Source organism: Capricornis sumatraensis, chromosome 12 (assembly GCF_032405125.1).
Source record: "Capricornis sumatraensis isolate serow.1 chromosome 12, serow.2, whole genome shotgun sequence".
NCBI lineage: Eukaryota > Metazoa > Chordata > Mammalia > Artiodactyla > Bovidae > Capricornis > Capricornis sumatraensis.
The window spans coordinates 32,531,628-32,551,008 of NC_091080.1; the positions used below are offsets into that span (position 1 = coordinate 32,531,628).

Sequence of the window (19,381 nt, forward strand, 5' to 3'; positions counted from 1 at the left end):
ATTCAAAATTAATGTACAAAATTTAGTATTTTTCCCTATTTACCAGCAACATCTAATGAGAATACGCAATGGAAAATAAAGGACCTTATCAAAGGAGTCACAAAACTGTTTCCTAGGAATAAACCCAACAAGATACATGGACAACGATATGAAGAAACTAAGTTTTTACTGAAAATTCTAAAAGATGATCTGGATAAACAGGTAGGTATACCACGCTCATAGGAAATACTCACCAGTGGCTTTCTTACATCTATTTGTTCTTATGTTAGCTGACTGAATGTTTTACATGCACTTTAAAAGAATGTTATTTTCTGTAGTTGTGTGTGGTATTTTCTTTCTGTTCGGTTGAGCTGATTAGTGACACTGTTCAGTTCCTTTACACCAAACAAGTAGTTTTCTACTTTTTCCATTAATTATCGAGACAGGAGGGTTGAAATATCAAAAGGAATGCCAATTTATCTATTCTTCTTCAATTTCATAAGCTTATATGTCATGTTTTTTGAAGCTCTATTAGTTGCACATATTTACTATTATATCTTCTTCATGAATTGATCCTATTATTGTGAAATATCCCTCTTTATCTTCAGTAGTATCATCTTCCCATCAGCCTAATTTTTCTGATATTAACATCAGAATATAGCTACTTCAGCTTTATTATATTTTTATTTGCATAGTATAATATGATCTTTTAAACATGCCCTTCAAGTGGGTTTCTTACAGACTGCAGACAGTTGGGCCAGGTTTTTACACCCAGTCTAATACTTTCGGCCTTTCAACTGGAGTGTGTAGCCCTTTTACTTTTAATATAGTTACATTTGGGGCTGAATTTAGGTTTATCATCCTACTATTCATTTTATATTTGTACCACCTGCTCTTTTTTTCTCTTTTTCTGCCTTCTTTTAATCTAATTGTCTTTTAAACATTCTATTTTATCCACTGGCATATTATTTATTTTAGTGCTCGCTGTAAGGTTTACAATCTATCTTCAAACAATATTATGCACTTTATGAGCAACCTTCAACATCTCAACAGTGTACTTCTACTTCCTTCCCCCTTCATCGTTTATGCTTTTGCAGCCATAAACTCTATTTCTCAGGGTTAAGAACCCCACATTCACTGTGAGTATTTTTATTTTAAAGGTCCACCATCTTCCATATTCAGCATTTCCTGCGCTAGTCATTCCCTGGTATAGACATGAGGTTTCCTGTGGTATCATTTTTCTTCAGCCTGAAGAACTTCCCTTATCATTTCTTGCAGTGCAGTATACTGGTGATAAATGCTCTCTACTTTTGTTTATCTTATCTCAAAATGTATTCTTTTTGCTTTCAGTTTGAAAGATACTTTTGACGAATACACAAAGTTGAAACTGTTTTATCATTCAGCTTTTTAAAAGATGTGATTTACTGTCTTCTGGTTTGAACTGTTCTAACAAGAAGTCAGTAGTATCCTTATCATTGTTCCCCACAAATAATATCATTGTTCCACTTAAAATCTTGCTTTTTAAGATTTTTTTTCTCTTATCACTGGTTTGTAGTAATTTGATTATGGTATACCTTAGTATAAGTTTCCTTGTGATTTATTTAGCATCCTGAATCTGTGGGTTCATGTTTTCCATCACATCTGAAAAAAATTCTTTTATGCCTTTGATTTTTTTATGCCTTAATCTCACTATGACCCTTCACTTATATTCCAATGCTTGTTATTGTCTCACAATTCGCCACCTAAGATTTTCCATCTGTTCTACAGCTTTTAATTTTTTCCTACCTGAGCTTCAGTCTGGGCAATTACTACTGTGCCCTCTACAAACTGATTGATCTTTCCCTCCATAATGTTCAACTGGTGATTATATCTACCCAGTGAGTTTTCCTCTTAGTCCTTGAACACATCTGGAAATAGCTATTTTAAAGATCTTACCTGCTATTTCTGTAAACTATGTCGGTATGTCTGTTTCTGTTGACAGATTTGTTTCTAGTTTTGGTTCACACATTCCTAGTACTATATCCAAGTACTTTTTATTGCATGTTCAGCACTATAAATGTAACACTGTTTATTGTATTTTGCCATATTTATGAGTGTTAAGTTATGTTCTGGAAGGCAGTTAATTAAGTAAAGATCCACATGATCTTTTAGAGGTTTGTCTTTTCTTTATTAGTATGAGTCTAAAGTAGCCGAAAGGAGCTACCCCCAACCCGAGGTCAGGGGCTGCGGCCGGGAGGAGCTACCCCACCTCCGAGATCAGGGGCAGCGGCCGGGAGGAGCTATGCCTTGCCAGAAGCCAGGGGCGGCAGCCGAGAGGAGCGTCCAAGGAGCGCTGTCTGCGCAGGCGCAGGTGGGCCTAGGAGGGGCTGTGGTGAGGAGATACCCCTCATCCAAGGTACGGAGCAGAGGCTGTAACTTTGCTGGAGCAGCCGTGAAGAGATACCCCACGTCCAAGGTAAGAGAAACCCAAGTAAGACGGTAGGTGTTGCAAGAGGGCATCAGAGGGCAGACACACTGAAACCATACTCACAGAAAACTAGTCAATCTAATCACACGGACCACAGCCTTGTCTAACTCAATGAAACTAAGCCATGCCCTGTGGGGTCACTCAAGATGGGCGGGTCATGGTGGAGAGGTCAGACAGAATGTGGTCCACTGGAGAAGGGAATGGCAAACCACTTCAGTATTCTTGCCTTGAGAACCCCATGAACAGTATGAAAAGGCAAAATGATAGGATACTGAAAGAGGAAATCCCCAGGTCAGTAGGTGCCCAATTGCTACTGGACATCAGGGAAGAAATAACTCCAGAAAGAATGAAGGGATGGAGCCAAAGCAAAAACAATACCCAGCTGTGGATGTGACTGGTGATAGAAGCAAGGTCCAATGATGCAAAAAACAATATTGCAAAGGAACCTGGAATGTTAGGTCCATGAATCAAGGCAAATTGGAAGTGGTCAAACAGGAGATGGCAAGAGTGAATGTCGACATTCTAGGAATCAGGGAACTAAAATGGACTAGAATGGGTGAATTTAACTCAGATGACCATTATATCTACTACTGCGGACAGGTATCCCTTAGAAGAAATGGAGTAGCCATCACGGTCAACAGAAGAGTCCGAAATGCAGTACTTGGATGCAATCTCAAAAACGACAGAATGATCTGTTCATTTCCAAGGCAAACCATTCAGTATCACAGTAATCCAAGCCTATGCCCCAACCAGTAATGCTGAAGAAGCTGAAGTTGAACGGTTCTATAAACACCTACAAGGCCTTTTAGAACTAACACCCAAAAAAGATGTCCTTTTCATTATAGGGGACTGGAATGCAAAAGTAGGAGGTCAAGAAACACCTGGAGTAACAGGCAAATTTGGCTTTGGAATACAGAATGAAGCAGGGCAAAGGCTAATAGAGTTTTGCTAAGAGAACCCACTGGTCATAGTAAACAACCTCTTCCAACAACACAAGAAAAGACTCTACACATGGACAATATCAGATGGTCAACACCGAAATCAGATTGATTATATTCTTTGCAGGCAAAGATGGAGAAGCTCTATACAGTCAGCAAAAACAAGACCGGGAGCTGACTGTGGCTCAGATCATCAGCTCCTTATTACCAATTTCAGACTTAAATTGAAGAAAGTAGGGCAAACTGCTGGACCATTTAGGTATGACCTAAACCAAATCCCTTATGATTATACAGTGGAAGTGAGAAATAGATTTAAGGGCCTAGATCTGATAGATAGAGTGCCTGATGAACTATGGACTGAGGTTCGTGACATTGTACAGGAGACAGGGATCAAGACCATCCCCATGGAAAAGAAATGCAAAAAAGCAAAATGGCTGTCTGGGGAGGCCTTAGAAATAGCTGTCAAAAGAAAAGTGAAAAGAAAAGGAGAAAAGGAAAGATAAAAGCATCTGAAAGCAGAGTTCCAAACAACAGCAAGGAGAGATAAGAAAGCCTTCCTCAGCAATCAGTGCAAAGAAATAGAGGAAAACAACAGAATGTGGAAGACTAGAGATCTCTTCAAGAAAATTAGAGATACCAAGGGAACATTTCATGCAAAGATGGGCTCGATAAAGGACAGAAATGGTATGGACCTAACAGAAGTAGAAGATATTAAGAAGAGGTGGCAAGAATACACGGAAGAACTGTACAAAAAAGATCTTCATGACCCAGATAATAACGATGGTGTGATCACTTACATTCATCTAGAGTCAGACATCCTGGAATGTGAAGTCAAGTGGGCCTTAGAAAGCATCACTACAAATAAAGCTAGTGAAGGTGATGGAATTCCAGTTGAGCTGTTTCAAATCCTGAAAGATGATGCTGTGAAAGTGCTGCACTCAATATGCCAGCAAATTTGGAAAACTCAGCAGTGGCCATAGGACTGGAAAAGGTCAGTTTTCAATCCAATCCCAAAGAAAGGCAATGCCAAAGAAAGCTCAAACTACCGCACAACTGCGCTCATCTCACACACTAGCAAAGAAATGCTCAAAATTCTCCAAGCCAGGCTTCAGCAGTATGTGAACCGTGAACTTTCAGATGTTCAAGATGGTTTTAGAAAAGGCAGAGGTACCAGGTTGCCAACATCTGCTGGATCATCGGAAAAGCAAGAGCATTCCAGAAAAACATCTATTTCTGCTTTATTGACTATGCCAAACCCTTGACTGTGTGGATCACAATAAACTGTGGAAAATTCTGAAAGAGATGGGAATACCAGACCACCTAACCTGCCTCTTGAGAAACCTATATGCAGGTCAGGATGCAACAGTTAGAACTGGACATGGAACAACAGACTGGTTCCAAATAGGGAAAGGAGTATGTCAAGGCTGTATATTGTCACCCTGCTTATTTAACTTATATGCAGAGTACATCATGAGAAACTCTGGGCTGGAAGAAGCACAAGCTGGAATCAGGACTGCCAGGAGAAATATCAATAACCTCAGATATGTAGATGACACCACCGTTATTGCAGAAAGTGAAGAGGAACTAAAAAGCCTCTTGATGAAAGTGAAAGAGGAGAGTGAAGAAGTTGGCTTAAAGCTCAACATTCAGAAAACGAAGATCATGGCATCTGGTCCCATCACTTCATGGGAAGTAGATGGGGAAACAGTGGAAATAGTGTCAGACTTTATTTTTCTGGGCTCCAAAATCACGGCAGATGGTGACTGCAGCCATGAAATTAAAAGACGCTTACTCCTTGGAAGAAAAGTTATAATCAACCTAGACAGCATATTCAAAAGCAGAGACGTTACTTTGCCAACAAAGGTCCATCTAGTCAAGGCTATGGTTTTTCCTATGGTCATGTATGGATGTGAGAGTTGGTCTGTGAAGAAAGCTTAGCGCCAAAGAATTGATGCTTTTGAACTGTGGTGTTGGAGAAGACTCTTGAGAGTCCCTTGGACTGCAAGGAGATCCAACCAGTCCATTTTAAAGGAGATCAGCCCTGGATATTCTTTGGAAGGAACGATGCTGAAGCTGAAACTCCAGTACTGTGGCCACCTCATGCGAAGAGTTGACTCATTGGAAAAGACTCTGATCCTGGGAGGGATTGGGGGCAGGAGGAAAAGGGGACGACAGAGGATGAGATGGCTGGATGGCATCACCGACTCGATGGACGTGAGTATGAGTGAACTCCATGAGTTGGTGATGGACAGGGAGGCCTGGCGTGCTGCGATTCATGGGGGTCGCAAAGAGCGATTGAATTGAACTGAACTGACTGAAAGTAGCCTTTACTGTAGGACAGATTAGCCTCACTTTTAAGGCTTAGACGTTCCGAGGTCTCTAAAGCACACTGTGAGTCCCAGTCATTTATCTGTTTGCACGTTTCCAGTAATCACTATTTCTTTGGTAGGCTCACCCGCCCCTATTACCAAATCTGCTTTATTTTCTGTTTATACTGGCGTTCCTGATAGTTAAAGATAGTGGCTTAAAAAGGAGGGCTTCCTGAGCGGCACTAGTGTAAAGAATCTGCCTATAATGCAGGAGACCCACGTATGATCCCTGGGTTGGAAAGATCCCCTGGGGAAGGGAATGGCAACCCACTCAGGTATTCTTCCCTAGAGAATCCCAAGGATGCTTAAAAGGAGGCAGTGAAAGAGAAGAAAACTATTCCATTTACCTCAAAAAAAAAAAAACCAAAAAACCAAAGTCATTACGTTTAAAGAAATTTGCTTTGTTTCTACCATATGCAACAGATAAAGATTCCTGAATCAAAGAATTCTCAAATCATATCCACTTTTCTACACACTCACTTTAAGAAGCATCTATAGTCTCTATTTCTTAAATTATTCATACAAAGAATTCTGATTCAATAAGAGAAGACAGAATATTTTATAAATATGCATGACTATGGTTTCTATAGTCCAACCTCTATTTTTATACTATTAAAAGGTAAGTGTTGGAGTCTGGCACTGAAAAAAGAACAACGCCCTTCCAATTCATCACAAGGAAGGAAGGATTCTTTAAAAATGCTTCAATTTTCTACTTTTTAATTTTTAATACAACCTCATTTTCTGGCTACTTAAATTCATTCAATAGCTTATTCCAAGGCTGAAGTATTCAATCAAAATCCACTTTGAGAGGCAGTCAAACTATAACACAAGACAAGAAAAGAAAGAAGAAGAGAAGAGTGACAGGGGTTCCCAAGGTACTGCAAGCACAGAGACAAGCAAAGTTACAGAGAAGAGAACATTAGCAAAACAAGACAGGAATAAAAGAAGTTTTACACTGCAAAGCTCTATTTCAAAGAAACAACTGATATTTTAAATACACTATGAATAGAAATCTATATGGATATGAAATTATTTTAGCTTAAAAACAGATTACCATTTTAAAAAGGTTCAAAATTTAACTGAATAAAAGTTACCTCCTATTACTTCAAATGCCTTATAAGTAAGATCAAATGCATATCATGCCTATATAGTACTAAGTACTAAAACAAGTGGTTCAATATAAAAAAGTTACAGGTATTTGGTTAAACAAAGTAAATAACTTAAGAAAACAAACAATTTGCATTATGGCATAAAGGAATTTGCTTTACAGTCTCCCAGTTCTTTAGAATTTTAGTTGACAGTATGAGATCTTTTAAGATAAAAAAAATAAAAGCAAAAAAATAAAATAAAATCAGTTACACTGACCACAACTAATGCAGGAACTCCTTAAGAAGGTAACAGAGTAGAGGTTTGGTGAGTGTCACACTCGAAAGTAACGTATTAAGATTGGAATCCATTTCAGAAGTCAAGAACTATAAGCCAAGGACGATTGACAGACGGAAGTCTCCAATGATACACAGTCTAACCTCTTCACTGTCCAGTTTCTTCATTAGGTTAGATACAGTTAGAACCCTAACTCTATGTCCGAGAGAATCCATTTCCAGCCAGTTCTAATAGACACCAAATTCTTCCTCACGCTGAGCCCAAAGCTGCCTCCTTGCTCTACATATTGCTCCTCAGAACAACAGAAGGCAAGTGGACCACCTCTGTACCACGACATCCTTTCAGATATTTAAAGCATTTTTTTTCAAGTTGCATAGTTCTTTCTTTATTGTACTTTTAATGTAAATATTTGTCCAAGTGTGTAATTGACATGTCAGACTATAATCTCTATTAAGATAGTAAAACTGGCTTTTAAATCTCACTCTGTACTGCCTGGTACACAGAGCACTTAATACACTAGCTGAATGGAAAGAAAAAAAAGGTACAGATGTCTGATTTCCTACTTGTACAAAACTGTCAATATTTTTGCTAAAATCAAGAAAGTCACCCAGTATAATCTCTCACTTTCTTCTAACTGTAATATCCTTATATTTTAATGTATAGTCCTTTGCCTTGAACACATGTCTAATACGTGATATCGAACAATTTTATAATGTATTTATAGAAACTTCCAGAGTCCAATATGATCTAAACAGTAGGACATCTATGTTGCACAATGAACATATTACTAATCTTTTATCACATATTCAGTGCAATTTTGACATTATATTAATACAATGGAACTTTGTATCATCACATTGTAGCTTCAATTATATAAGTCCCATTATTTTTTAAAAAAGCATGTATGGCAAAACCAATATAGTACTGCAAAGTAAAATAAAGTAAAAATAAAAATTGAAAAAAAGAAACTGATTTGGGAGGGTAGCGTTGAAACGTGTATATTATCATATGTGAAACAGAACGCTGGTCCAGGTTTGATGCATGAGACAGGGTACTCAGGGATGGTGCACTGGGATGACCCTGGGGGATGGGTTGGGGACAGAGGTGGGAGGGGGGTTCTGGATGGGGAACACATGTGTGCCCATGGCTGATTCATGTTGATGTACGGCAAAACCCACTACAATATTGTAATTAGCCTCCAATTAAAATAAATAAATTAATTAAAAACTTATTTGGACTCCAAAAAAAAAGCATTCACTAAATAGATACTTTCAAACTACAAACAAGTAAGGAACAAGTATGAACAGGGTAAGGTCAGATCTCTTAGGGGTGCTGAGGTAGAAAAAAAGGCTGAGAACTATAAATCCTCAATGATTAAATCTCCTTTTTTAAAAAACAATTTTTTTCTAAGAAATGTATGTGAATCTTTGGAATAGGCAATGGCACCCCACTCCAGTACTCTTGCCTGGAAAATTCCATGGACAGAGGAGCCTGGTGGGCTACAGTCCAAGGGGTCGCTAAGAGTTGGACACGACTGAGCGACTTCACTTTCACTTTTCACTTTCATGCATTGGAGGAGGAAATGGCAACCCACTCCAGTGTTCTTGCCTGGAGAATCCCAGGGACGGCGGAGCCTGGTAGGCTGCCGTCTATGGGGTCGCACAGAGTTGGACACAACTGAAGCGACTTAGCAGCAGCAGCAGGTTGTGAATCTTTACCAACTATTAATAATTGGAACCAATAAATACTTACTTCACTGTGGCACTTAGAAGAAAGTTCAGCTGTGGCATTAACAGGTTGTCAGGAGCGGACAGATAGCGATCAAACTGAACCTAAATGAAACAGAGAAATTGGAAACACAAAGTGCACATATCTGCTAACAGACCTCCCTAATAATCATCCCTTTTTAAGGATTAAATCCTTGGGAAAATCTCATATTCCAAATAACGAGGTCTTTGTGATCAAAATGACTTATTTCTTATATATTCTAACTAAATTCACTGCAAGTGTCAACTCTTTAAGGTACTCAGTATCAGCAATATCTACTTTTAAAATTTCAAATCCAAGCCATTCATTTTGATCTCCCTCACCAAACTTCTGGGTAATAATAAGATGTTAAGTCATCAGATTTCAAGTCTACCTTACTTTTTAAAATCCAGAGTATCTGTTAATCATTCATTATTTTTTATTTATTTTAATAAAAATTTAATTGGAGACATTTATTCATTATTAATATTCATAGAGTACCTGTTATTAGAAAGGTACCTTATAATATAAATATAATGGTGAGCAAAAAACGACAGTCCCTAGCTTCACAGAGCTCATGGTCTAGTGAGAGAGGTAGTGAACAAATCTAAATAAAGGAAAAACCAAGGCACCAATACTATAAAAGCATCCATCAGGACGACACAGATCTAATCTTTGTGTCTGGCAAAAGCGTCTCTGAGCAAAGGACACTTTAAGTGAAATCGTGAAGATGAACTGACATTAGGTTAAGTGTGTGCATAGTGGGGACAGTGTGGATGAAGGCTTAGGTGAGAAAGAATGGCTACTAGAGCTCAGTTCATATAGGACTTGAAAGCTTTTCTAACAGATTCTAATTTCTACTGTAAAAGCATTAGGAAAACCATTAAAGGAGGGAAATAATGAAAGGGGGGAAATCATCTGATTTGAATTTAAGATGCTAACTCTGGCCACAGCAAAAAGAATCAAAGGGGAGGTCGTACATAGCAGATGCAAGAGCAACAAATGGGTAGCTCCTGCACCATCTCAAACAAGGGCAAAAGGAGTGGAAAGAAGAGAAGATATCTGAGAAAATCAGAGAGCAAAATCATTGCGATTTGGTTAATAGTAAATGGGATGAAGGAGTTGACTCTGAGATTTTGGATCTGCATGATTTAATTCACAGCATTATCACAATTCACAACTGTATTCTTTATACATTTATTTAGTTGCATGATAAATGCAGCTCTTATTGGTGGTTTTCTCTAATGATATATAGCCTAACTTCTTCATGTTGTCATTCCTGTTTCTTCATTAGGTTAGGAGTAAAAGTCTGAAACTGAAGAAAACTTAAACAGGAATAATAAGACTATTAGGGCATAGTGAGATATTACTACCAATGTCTGTCTTGATCAGACCTCTTTAAAGGGATACGTGTGCAATCATTATGACTGGACCCAGTTGTGAATACACCAAATTATCACATGGGAAAGAGTAAGAATAACATTCCATAAAGAAACGTATACTGACATGCTTTATTGCGTACTTACCATTGCAGCCTTCAGTGCCACAGAATCTAGGTTGGGCAAGTTAGCTAAAGGGCCCTTAAGGAACAAAAGGCCAAAAACAAGATGAAAACAGGTGCTATACGTTACAGTTCACTTATGAAATACAGTCCATTAGGAGACTTTCCAAATTTGACATTTTAGTTTATTTCCAAAGAACGTCCTATCTTCAACCTCAATTAAAAGAGGGACTATGACCTGTTAATTTCTGTATAACTAGCGTGAAGGTCCTCAATAATAGGTGTTGGAGTGAGGAGCACATACGTTTATGGACAATGAAACAGCAGGATACTTCAGATTTAATCATAAGCAAGAAAAAAGGGCAGTTAAATACTGAGAAATGGCAGTGAGAAATAGGGACTTGAACAGTCTCACTTTGACAATTTTAGATAGTATTAAAAAGGTAGCAGAATTAGCTCCTTCTGGTGGAAACTTGCTTATTACCTTATCAAAAGAAAAAATTCAAAACCTGTGCTCTTTGAGAGTGTCACTTAAGAGTTCCTGGGTTACAAAATATTCTTCACCTTAATGTTATTTAAAAGAGTTTTTTGCTTTTTAAAGAAAAATGCTTACATGGTTTCCTAGGCTTTTCTCCTACTCCGTGTTCCAATTCTATTGGAGTTCCGTAACTGAACAAGATCGTATGCTAGCCCCAGAAGTATTTACCTTTCCAAATAATAGACCGTGATCTGCTCAATTAAAATGGGGAATGACTGCTATTTATATATAGTAATCTAAGCATTCAATTAGTTGATGGTGATAAAGGACTTTGAAAAATTTACCAATGTATTAATTTATACATTTTTCTATACTAATTTTTGTATATTTTCATTACTTTTAACCCAAACTATCTATAGTAAAAAGGACAGTTAACATTTGGGGACACTCTATTTCAGGTAGTCATCTGAGCACTACACAGGCATTATCTTACTTGATCTTCAGAATAACCCTATGTTACAGATATTAGTACCCTCAATTTACAAATGAGGAAACAGAGTGGCAGAGCCAAGATTCTAATGAGTCTAGCTCTAGAAGACACAGTCTAAATTGGTGTTTCTCTCTAGTTAGAAATGGCCATGTGCTTACCTGTTCAGCTTTATGTTGCTGTACCATGTTATAAATATAACTCAAGCCTGCTCTGGTTAAAACGTAAGAAGCTTGCTCATTTATGAGCGTGTCCAAATGTGCTTCAATCTAAAATAAAATACAATGAAAAGAAAACATTTTAAAAGAAGAATAGGACTGCTGAGAGGAGACGCAGACTGGCCTGGACTCCTAGCTCTTCATCGTGCTCCTTGCTGAGGCACAGCGACTGCTCTTCTACAAAGACTTCTCCTTCCTCAAAGAGGAGGTCCCCTCACAAGTGCCAAGCAAGTCTTTGAGGATTCCAGGGCTACTCAAAAAAATGTGAGCTGCTTCTTAGCTCTTTTAAAAGCTGGTATGAAGCAAACAAACAAAAACTACTCATCAACAACAACAATGTAAAATAAAATACTTAGGAATTCTGGGAGGATGAGGACTTGCTGTTTCTCACATCCACACTGCCTCATGCTCCCAACTTACTGGACTGACTCAGCCAATCAGATAGGCCATCTGGAGAGGCCCAGAGGAAATCCCACAGGGGCTGAAGCTCTAAGTTCCCCTGAAGAAAGCAGATCTGGGACAACTAGGGGATGGTTGAGGACCCAGCAGAAGACTAGTCAGAGGCGTCAGGGTCCGGGGCTGCCTACAGAGACTACGCTGGCAGGTGGGAGTTATATGCGCTCACCTGCTTTTGCTGTTCTTGGGGAAGCTACCTATGGCTAATGGGGGCAGAAGTCACAGGCGGAGACTGCCTGGTGGGATGACAAATTCCCAGGAAGGGAATTCCCTTCCCTTTACCAGTACAGGCCTGAAAGCCTGGAGCTCTTCCTGCTGTTCCTCCCTCACTGTTGTCAACCTGTTTACCAATGGCACAGTTCACTATTAATAGATGATGTTCCCACCTGAATGCTTGCCATTGTCCAAGCCTCTACAGTAACTGAGGCCCTCCCCTTAAAAAACTTACAACTGGTTTAAAAAAGGTGATCGGTTCTAAGAGGAAAGCCACCAGAGTAATGAAAACAAGTGTCTTTTCTTGAGGTAACACAGGTAGCTGAGACAGCAAACAATCCGCCTGCAATGCAGGAGACCCGGCTTCGATCCCTGGGTTGGGAAGATCTCCTGGAGAAGGGAAGGGCACACACTCCAGTATGCTTGCCTGGAAAACCCCATGGACAGAGGGGCCTGGTGGGACACAGTCCATGGAGCTGCAGAGTCACATGGCTGAGCGACTAACACATGTATACTGAAAGACACAGAGCGCTTTAATTTTTTCAAGTGAATGCCCAAGAAAGTACAATTAGAACCTTTACTTACTAGTCTCTTTGAAAAACCAAGAAAAATAAGATTGCAAATCTAAATATTTAATGAAAGAGTTACCGCTAAGAACCAAATTAGTGTCTGAAAGAAAAATGGAAGAATAGTAATACAGAATAAATATCAAAGAAATATATTAAAGTGAAGAGGTTTAAAGAGAAATTAAAAGACAAGTTCAGGAGATAAAGCCAACTAAGGACAGAAGCTTTTTATATTCAGAATATAAAAAGTAACAGATGGAGAAGTGATAATTAATTAAAGATTACAGAAAACTTTCTTGAGCAAAAAAAAAAAAGGTTGAATCTTCAGACTGAAATGGCTGTGCAAAGTCCAAAATGGAAGTAACAAAAAAAGAGACATACTAAAAAATATCCTGAGGAAATATCTGAACTCAAAGGAAAATCGTTGTAAGCTTCCACATGACTAAAATAGGTTTATCACAAAACTAAAGAGAATCAGACTGGCCTGGATTTCTTACTCAGAACACTGGAAGAAGTTTAAGAATGGAAGAAAATTAAAGATCTGAAGATCAAGAATCTTTTACTAAACAGGGAAAATCACTACTTCAGGGGCATGCTTCCCAGCAAGCAGCCACAGCCTTGCGCAGTCCTTCCACACTGATTCTGGTCTGGCCCATGAGACCAGCACTGGCCATCGCCTAACAGCAAGCACAATGCAGACCTAATAAGCACTTACATGGTGGGGTGTGTCCTCTTGGGATGCAAAAAATAACTTTGGGATATTTAAGAAACAAGGATAACTAGTGATAAAACAGATTGTTGGAGAACTGATACATACCTGCACACTTCAGGAATAGATTTAGACAAACAGCAGTCTGGGGCTGAATTAGTGATAAACACATTAAAAACTAATGAATTTTTAAAAAAGATTTTTACTAATTATACATCAACAATTATGGAAGAAAGAAAAATTAATCATACTTCATATTTTGTAAAAAAAAAAAAAGAAAGAGCAGGAAATATCACAAATTTAGAGGTCTCAAAACTCATTTCTTGGAAAAATCAAAAGCAATACGTTTTTACTGCAGCCACTGCCAACTGTTTATATTCTTGTGATAATAAAGAAGATTCAGAGTTTTGTATTTTTGTAAAACATTTTATCTACCAAATCACTATTTCAAACTCAGAAGTCAAGTGTCTGGTAAATTTTATAAACGGCTTTGTTGTGACGCTTAAGTGAGACCGTTTGGCTTAAGGACCAGCATGGTTGGTTTAACAAATTGTAATGTTGTGCCTAACACTGATTTACACATAGACAAAAATGTATCTGTCCTTTGCAACACCTTCCGCACAAGCTCTGCAGTTCGAAAAATATAGCACGTTATTCACAGTTCGGAAACTGAAATCTGCATATAGGATAATGGTTCAAATTAGTCAGAAAAGCTCCATTCTACCACCACATACTATGGTTTGAATAAAATATCCTACTCATTACATACCCTGGCTTCTCCCAAACTAAACTAAAATACTGAATATGGGATTCATAGAAATCAGGTCACTGAAGTTAGCTTACAGCCAGTAACTGAGATCATGTATGGAAAAAGAAGATTTCATCACAGTGAGCAGGCATGTCATGGCAAAATTAACCTGGAACTGCAGCATTTCCAGACGTCTGTCAGTGAATTCAAAGAGAGCTAATGTCGTCTTCATCATATACAGTGAATTGACCATGAAAGTGGCCATGTCGGCTGTGCCCAAATGGCTGGCTGATACAGTGCACATCTGGAGGAGAGGGTCCAAGACACACGACAGGACCTACAATGAGAAGCAGAATTAGACAGACCCTTCATCTCCGCACCAAGTCACGCAGGTCTGTGCTAATGGCACCTCAGAGTGAATGCCAAACTAGAGCGGAAGGGACCGACTTACAGAAGCACATATGAAAGAGATTAAATGGTACAGAAATCATAACTCTTAAAACAAGCATCGCTGAGTATATATTACTTTTTAAATTAATGGGAAACGGTTTACTATTTGAAGGTAAAAACACTGAGAAGGGGTGTCAAGATACATGGGTTACAAAATGCCAGAATTTCAACAGAAGGTACATTAGAGGAGTAATGGTCATTAAGAGTGAATTTACAACACACCTGCACAAAATCAGCTTGACGGGCATCTAATGGCACAACTGAAGAATCATGAGATGCTAGAACTTCACGCAGCAACACGAGCGTCTGATTTAAGGCAGAACTTGGCCCAAGATCAGGCGGCGGGAGTTCAACCTAAAATAAAGGATGATCTATACACTGCTTATACTTTTCTACTAAACTTTAGTGTCTAAATAAATGTCAGTTCACAGTAAAATCATTCACATGAAAGATATAAAGCACTGGCTGACATATTACAAAATCTATCAGCTATCAATTGTTTATTCCCTATTGTACTAATGAAAACCACAGAAAGTGACACAAAAGTTTTTGTTAGGTTATCTCAGAATTAATATATCAGAAGTATAGAATTTGTACTTTTAAGATACAAAAAATTATGAGGAAAAACTTAGTAGTCTTTGAATTTAGGATTATATTTCCATATGGATTTGAAACGGCCTATTCTATTTAGCCCTAGTCTTAAGAAAAAAGTAATTCAGAGAGAGACTAGCACTTCCCCAACTATAATTGAGAATCACCACTCCCTGTCATGCCCCAGTCTTAAGATATTGTGGCTCAATACATACAGGTTCAGGGTCTATATACTTGAAACTAAATCCCCCTACAACTGAGTTCCCTCACTGAGTTTATGAGTAATCTCTTATCCAAAACCAGACTCCCTTTCTTGTCCTGCCTGCCCTTGCTCTCCTCAGGACTGATGAGTATCAAAGAAAAGGGGAGACTGAAACCAAGCAGGACCCTATAGGACATTCCCAGGTACAAAAGCCCCTCCGTGTCCCCCATTTCCTGTTTGTAGAACAAAAGGCTTTAGTCTCCTACGCCTTTCCTGAGTTCCGAAGAGCAGAAGCAAACGGTTAATGATTACGATAACAGACTCACAGGACTCCTAGTTCCTTCTGAAAAGATACAGGTAACAATCCGATACATACTCTGAGTTGTTCTGGAGAAAGTAAGACCCCATCCGGGCAGAGAATGGTGACTACATGCTGATCACAAACACACAGGCCCCTGCTGGAACCAGCAGGTTAAGATTTCCAGAAAGTTACCTTATCACCAATAAAGTAATCAATAACCAATAACCAATCAGAAGGTCCACAAGCTCATCATGCATCCTAAGATCCTTTCCCCTAACATTGTCTTTAAAAACCCTGCCTGAAAGTCATCAAGGAATTCCTATCTTTTGAGCATTAGCTGCCCGTTCTCCTTGCTTGGCACTCTGCAAATAAACCCTTACTTTGTTCCAAACACCCACCGTCAGAGTTTGGCTTTCCAGCCCTGTGGGCACGAGGACCCTCTCGGTAACATACATTGAAACCATCACCACATTCTATACCACAACCATTTCCTCTGAAAGTTTCCTCCTATCTTACTTATTTACGGAATTACAATTTTAAGTCAATAAAATAATTCAAAAGAAATTTAAGAGTGCAAGTTAATGTTTGAAATGTCAAAAAAATTACAACTGTTTCACATATTATATTTAAAATTTAACAAGCATTTTAGCTGAAAAAATTGTTTTTGCCTGTTTTTCCTGGCAGAATAATCTCCAAGGAATAATGTAAATCTCGAAGTATTCCTCTTAAAAAGCACTTTTCAAACTTTAAGATGCAAACAAATGACCAGGGAATCTGGTTAAATGCACATTCTGATTCAGCAGGTCTGAATCTTAATCTCAGATGCCTGAAGTTCTTCATCTCAGCTAAACTAATAAACTCCGAGGTGATGCCCAAGCTGCTCCTCCAAGAACTACAATTTGAACAGTAATAAGACATTCTAAACAGGAGTGATATCCAAGAATTTAAATCGAAATTTAAGGGATCATTTAGATTTTCTTTTCAGAGTGCTAGGCAAGTCAACCCTGCTTATTATTAATTTGATATGGGTTTCATTTATGATAAAACATACCCTTTAAATTAGTACTGAATTACTACAGTGAAAAGAACTTTTCAGAAAATGTCTAACTAAAACTGCTATGACACTGTGTCGTTTAGGGGATCCTTTAGATTTTGCTAGATGCATAGCTATGAATGTTTCAGGAGAGCCTGAGAAACAAGGGAGTACACATACTTGGCTACTGGAGTGCTTCACACACTTTGCTAGGGAAAAGGGACATCTTTCAATAAAATAACGTCCTTGAACTTTCCTTTAGCATACCAGATAAAGAATTAGCTCCCAAATGTGTCTTTTTAAAAGCAAAGAACGAATCATAAAAGAGTTCATTTCTCGCTATATCTTTATTTTAAAAGCTATTCTTCCTAACAATTTTATAATCCACTTTAAAATTCTATTAACAAAAAATGGGTGCTTTGGTAGTGAAGACCGTTCTGCAATATGTGTTTTCCTCATAAGGCTATAATCTTCTCGGAAGAGATGAATGGTTTATAAGAGGCAGAATAAGATGATAATATACTTAACATAAAATATGGAACATTAAAATTTGAAGAAAGTAAGATTTTCTGAAAGAAACCTGAAATGGTTGTCTACATATAAGTTACACATGAGCTATAAAAAGTATCATATTCCAATCTCACGTAATGTTAAAATATCCCTAACTATTACCCAATTCATATCTAAGAAAAACATTTCAGGGCATAATTATTGATAATAACAATAAATAATAATAATAGTCATAAACCCATCCACCTAATCTCACATAGGCTGCAGTATTAATTGGTACTTAATATATTCAAATTACAATTCTTCCTTTCCCTGTTTTTATCCTATTCTGTTCTAGAATTTAGCTGGAAGACACCACACTTAAAATTTGCCTTTGATTAACCATCGTATTTTCCTGCAACTTTCATTTTAACTTTATAAGAGAAATACAGTATTTAAGAACTTAGTGGGTTTTCCGAATGAAAATAAAACAAAATAAATGGATACCATTTGAGAAAAATAAGTGTGATCCTTCTTTCCCCGCATGGACAAAAATAAACTTTATGTAGATTAAAAATTCAATGTAAAAGTGAAATTACAGAAAGACCTAAGAACATGCATTTATATAAATTTATTAAATAATCTAACACTTTCCCACTACTAGATATTAACTTTAGCATATAATAAATTCTATATATATTTTCTTGATGTGGGAAAGTTTTTGAAGTATGTTTTATAGCAAGTTCCCAAAGGAGAAACAATAGAGAAAAGAAATGTTAGATTTTACTGTGTAAACATTAAAAGGGATTTATCAGAATATACTACAGGCAAAATCAAAAGGTAAATGATGACATGGAGAAAAGATTTATAATACATATGACACTTAATATTCATAATGTATAAAAATATCAGAAAATAACAAGAAAAAGATACAACTTAGTAGGAAAAGGGCAAAGGATTTGAAAAACCAATCCATGTGGTAATGATAATGACTGACTTTCACTTGCTGAACTATCCCTGCAATCCAGGAAGAAATCCCAGTTGGTCAGGCTGTATAATCTTTTCTAAGGACTTCATTTGTTTGCTAGTTATACTTTTCAACTCCAGAATTTCTTGTTGAGATTCTCTGCCTCTTGGTAGGTATTTCCACTGTGTCCACACACTGTTCTCCTGACTCACGTTTAACATAACTGTTCTTAAGTCTTTGGCTGGTAAATGTGCCACCAAGTCTTTCGCAGGAAGGTATCTGCTTTGAATGGGCCACATTTCCCTGTTTATGTGCCTTGTGATTTTTTGCTGAAAACAGCATTTGTTAACCCTGGAAATAAATTCTCCCCCTTCTCCAGGGGGTGCCATTTCATGTTACTACTTTTTTTTTTTTTAACTTGCTGTAGGCTATCTCTGTGCCAAGGATCAGGCTGAGGTGTAAACTAAAATTCTCAGGTCTTTCTGAGCCTGCTCCTTTCCCTGAACATGTGGTTACTTTTTAATTTTCCTTGTATATACTGTTGTTTTTGAATGTTTTTAATGTCTGACTCCCATCATGGGAAAAAGAAAAAATATTAAGCGGGTAGAAAAACTGCATTAACCTTTGAAATCACCAGGAAGTCAATTTAGCCAAATGACTAATTTAGGGGGAGGAGTCTGTCACAACGCGGAGGTGTAGAAACAGTGGCCACCTTCCTCTTCACAACCCTGGGATGAGAGCACAGATCCCAGAGGTATGGAGGACAGGGTCCTTTTTGTCCACCCTGGCTCTACAAGCTGTGTGCAAGGCACTCAAGGAACAAGTGCACAGCTGCCCACCACAGCCCTGGGGGTGGGAGACGGGTAGTTGCAAGTATGCTAAGAGCTGAAGTTGACCAAAATTAACTGCAATTTACAATCCAAGCCTTCCCCTGGAATTTGCAATTCTTCAATAGACTCCAGAGTTCCAAAATAGTTACACCGGACAAATTCTGCTAGTGCAGTTTTGTCTAAGGTGTAAAGACAGATTCCTGGTTGCCAAATTCCCCAAATTCCCTTGTTGCCAGATTCCCACGTTGCCAAATTCCCCC

At 38.1% G+C, this 19,381-nt stretch overlaps 1 protein-coding gene across 1 annotated transcript in view; it reads right to left on the reverse strand.

Annotated features, from left to right (window-relative positions):
* Positions 1-19,381, reverse strand: part of COG6 (component of oligomeric golgi complex 6) — a 60,833-nt gene that overhangs the window by 8,497 nt on the left and 32,955 nt on the right. The window contains exons 14-18 of the mRNA XM_068984448.1: positions 14,931-15,062; positions 14,428-14,595; positions 11,510-11,617; positions 10,409-10,462; positions 8,889-8,968 (exon numbers count right to left, since the gene is read on the reverse strand). Coding sequence (XP_068840549.1) covers positions 8,889-8,968; positions 10,409-10,462; positions 11,510-11,617; positions 14,428-14,595; positions 14,931-15,062 — 542 coding nt within the window. The remainder of the gene's footprint in view (positions 1-8,888; positions 8,969-10,408; positions 10,463-11,509; positions 11,618-14,427; positions 14,596-14,930; positions 15,063-19,381) is intronic.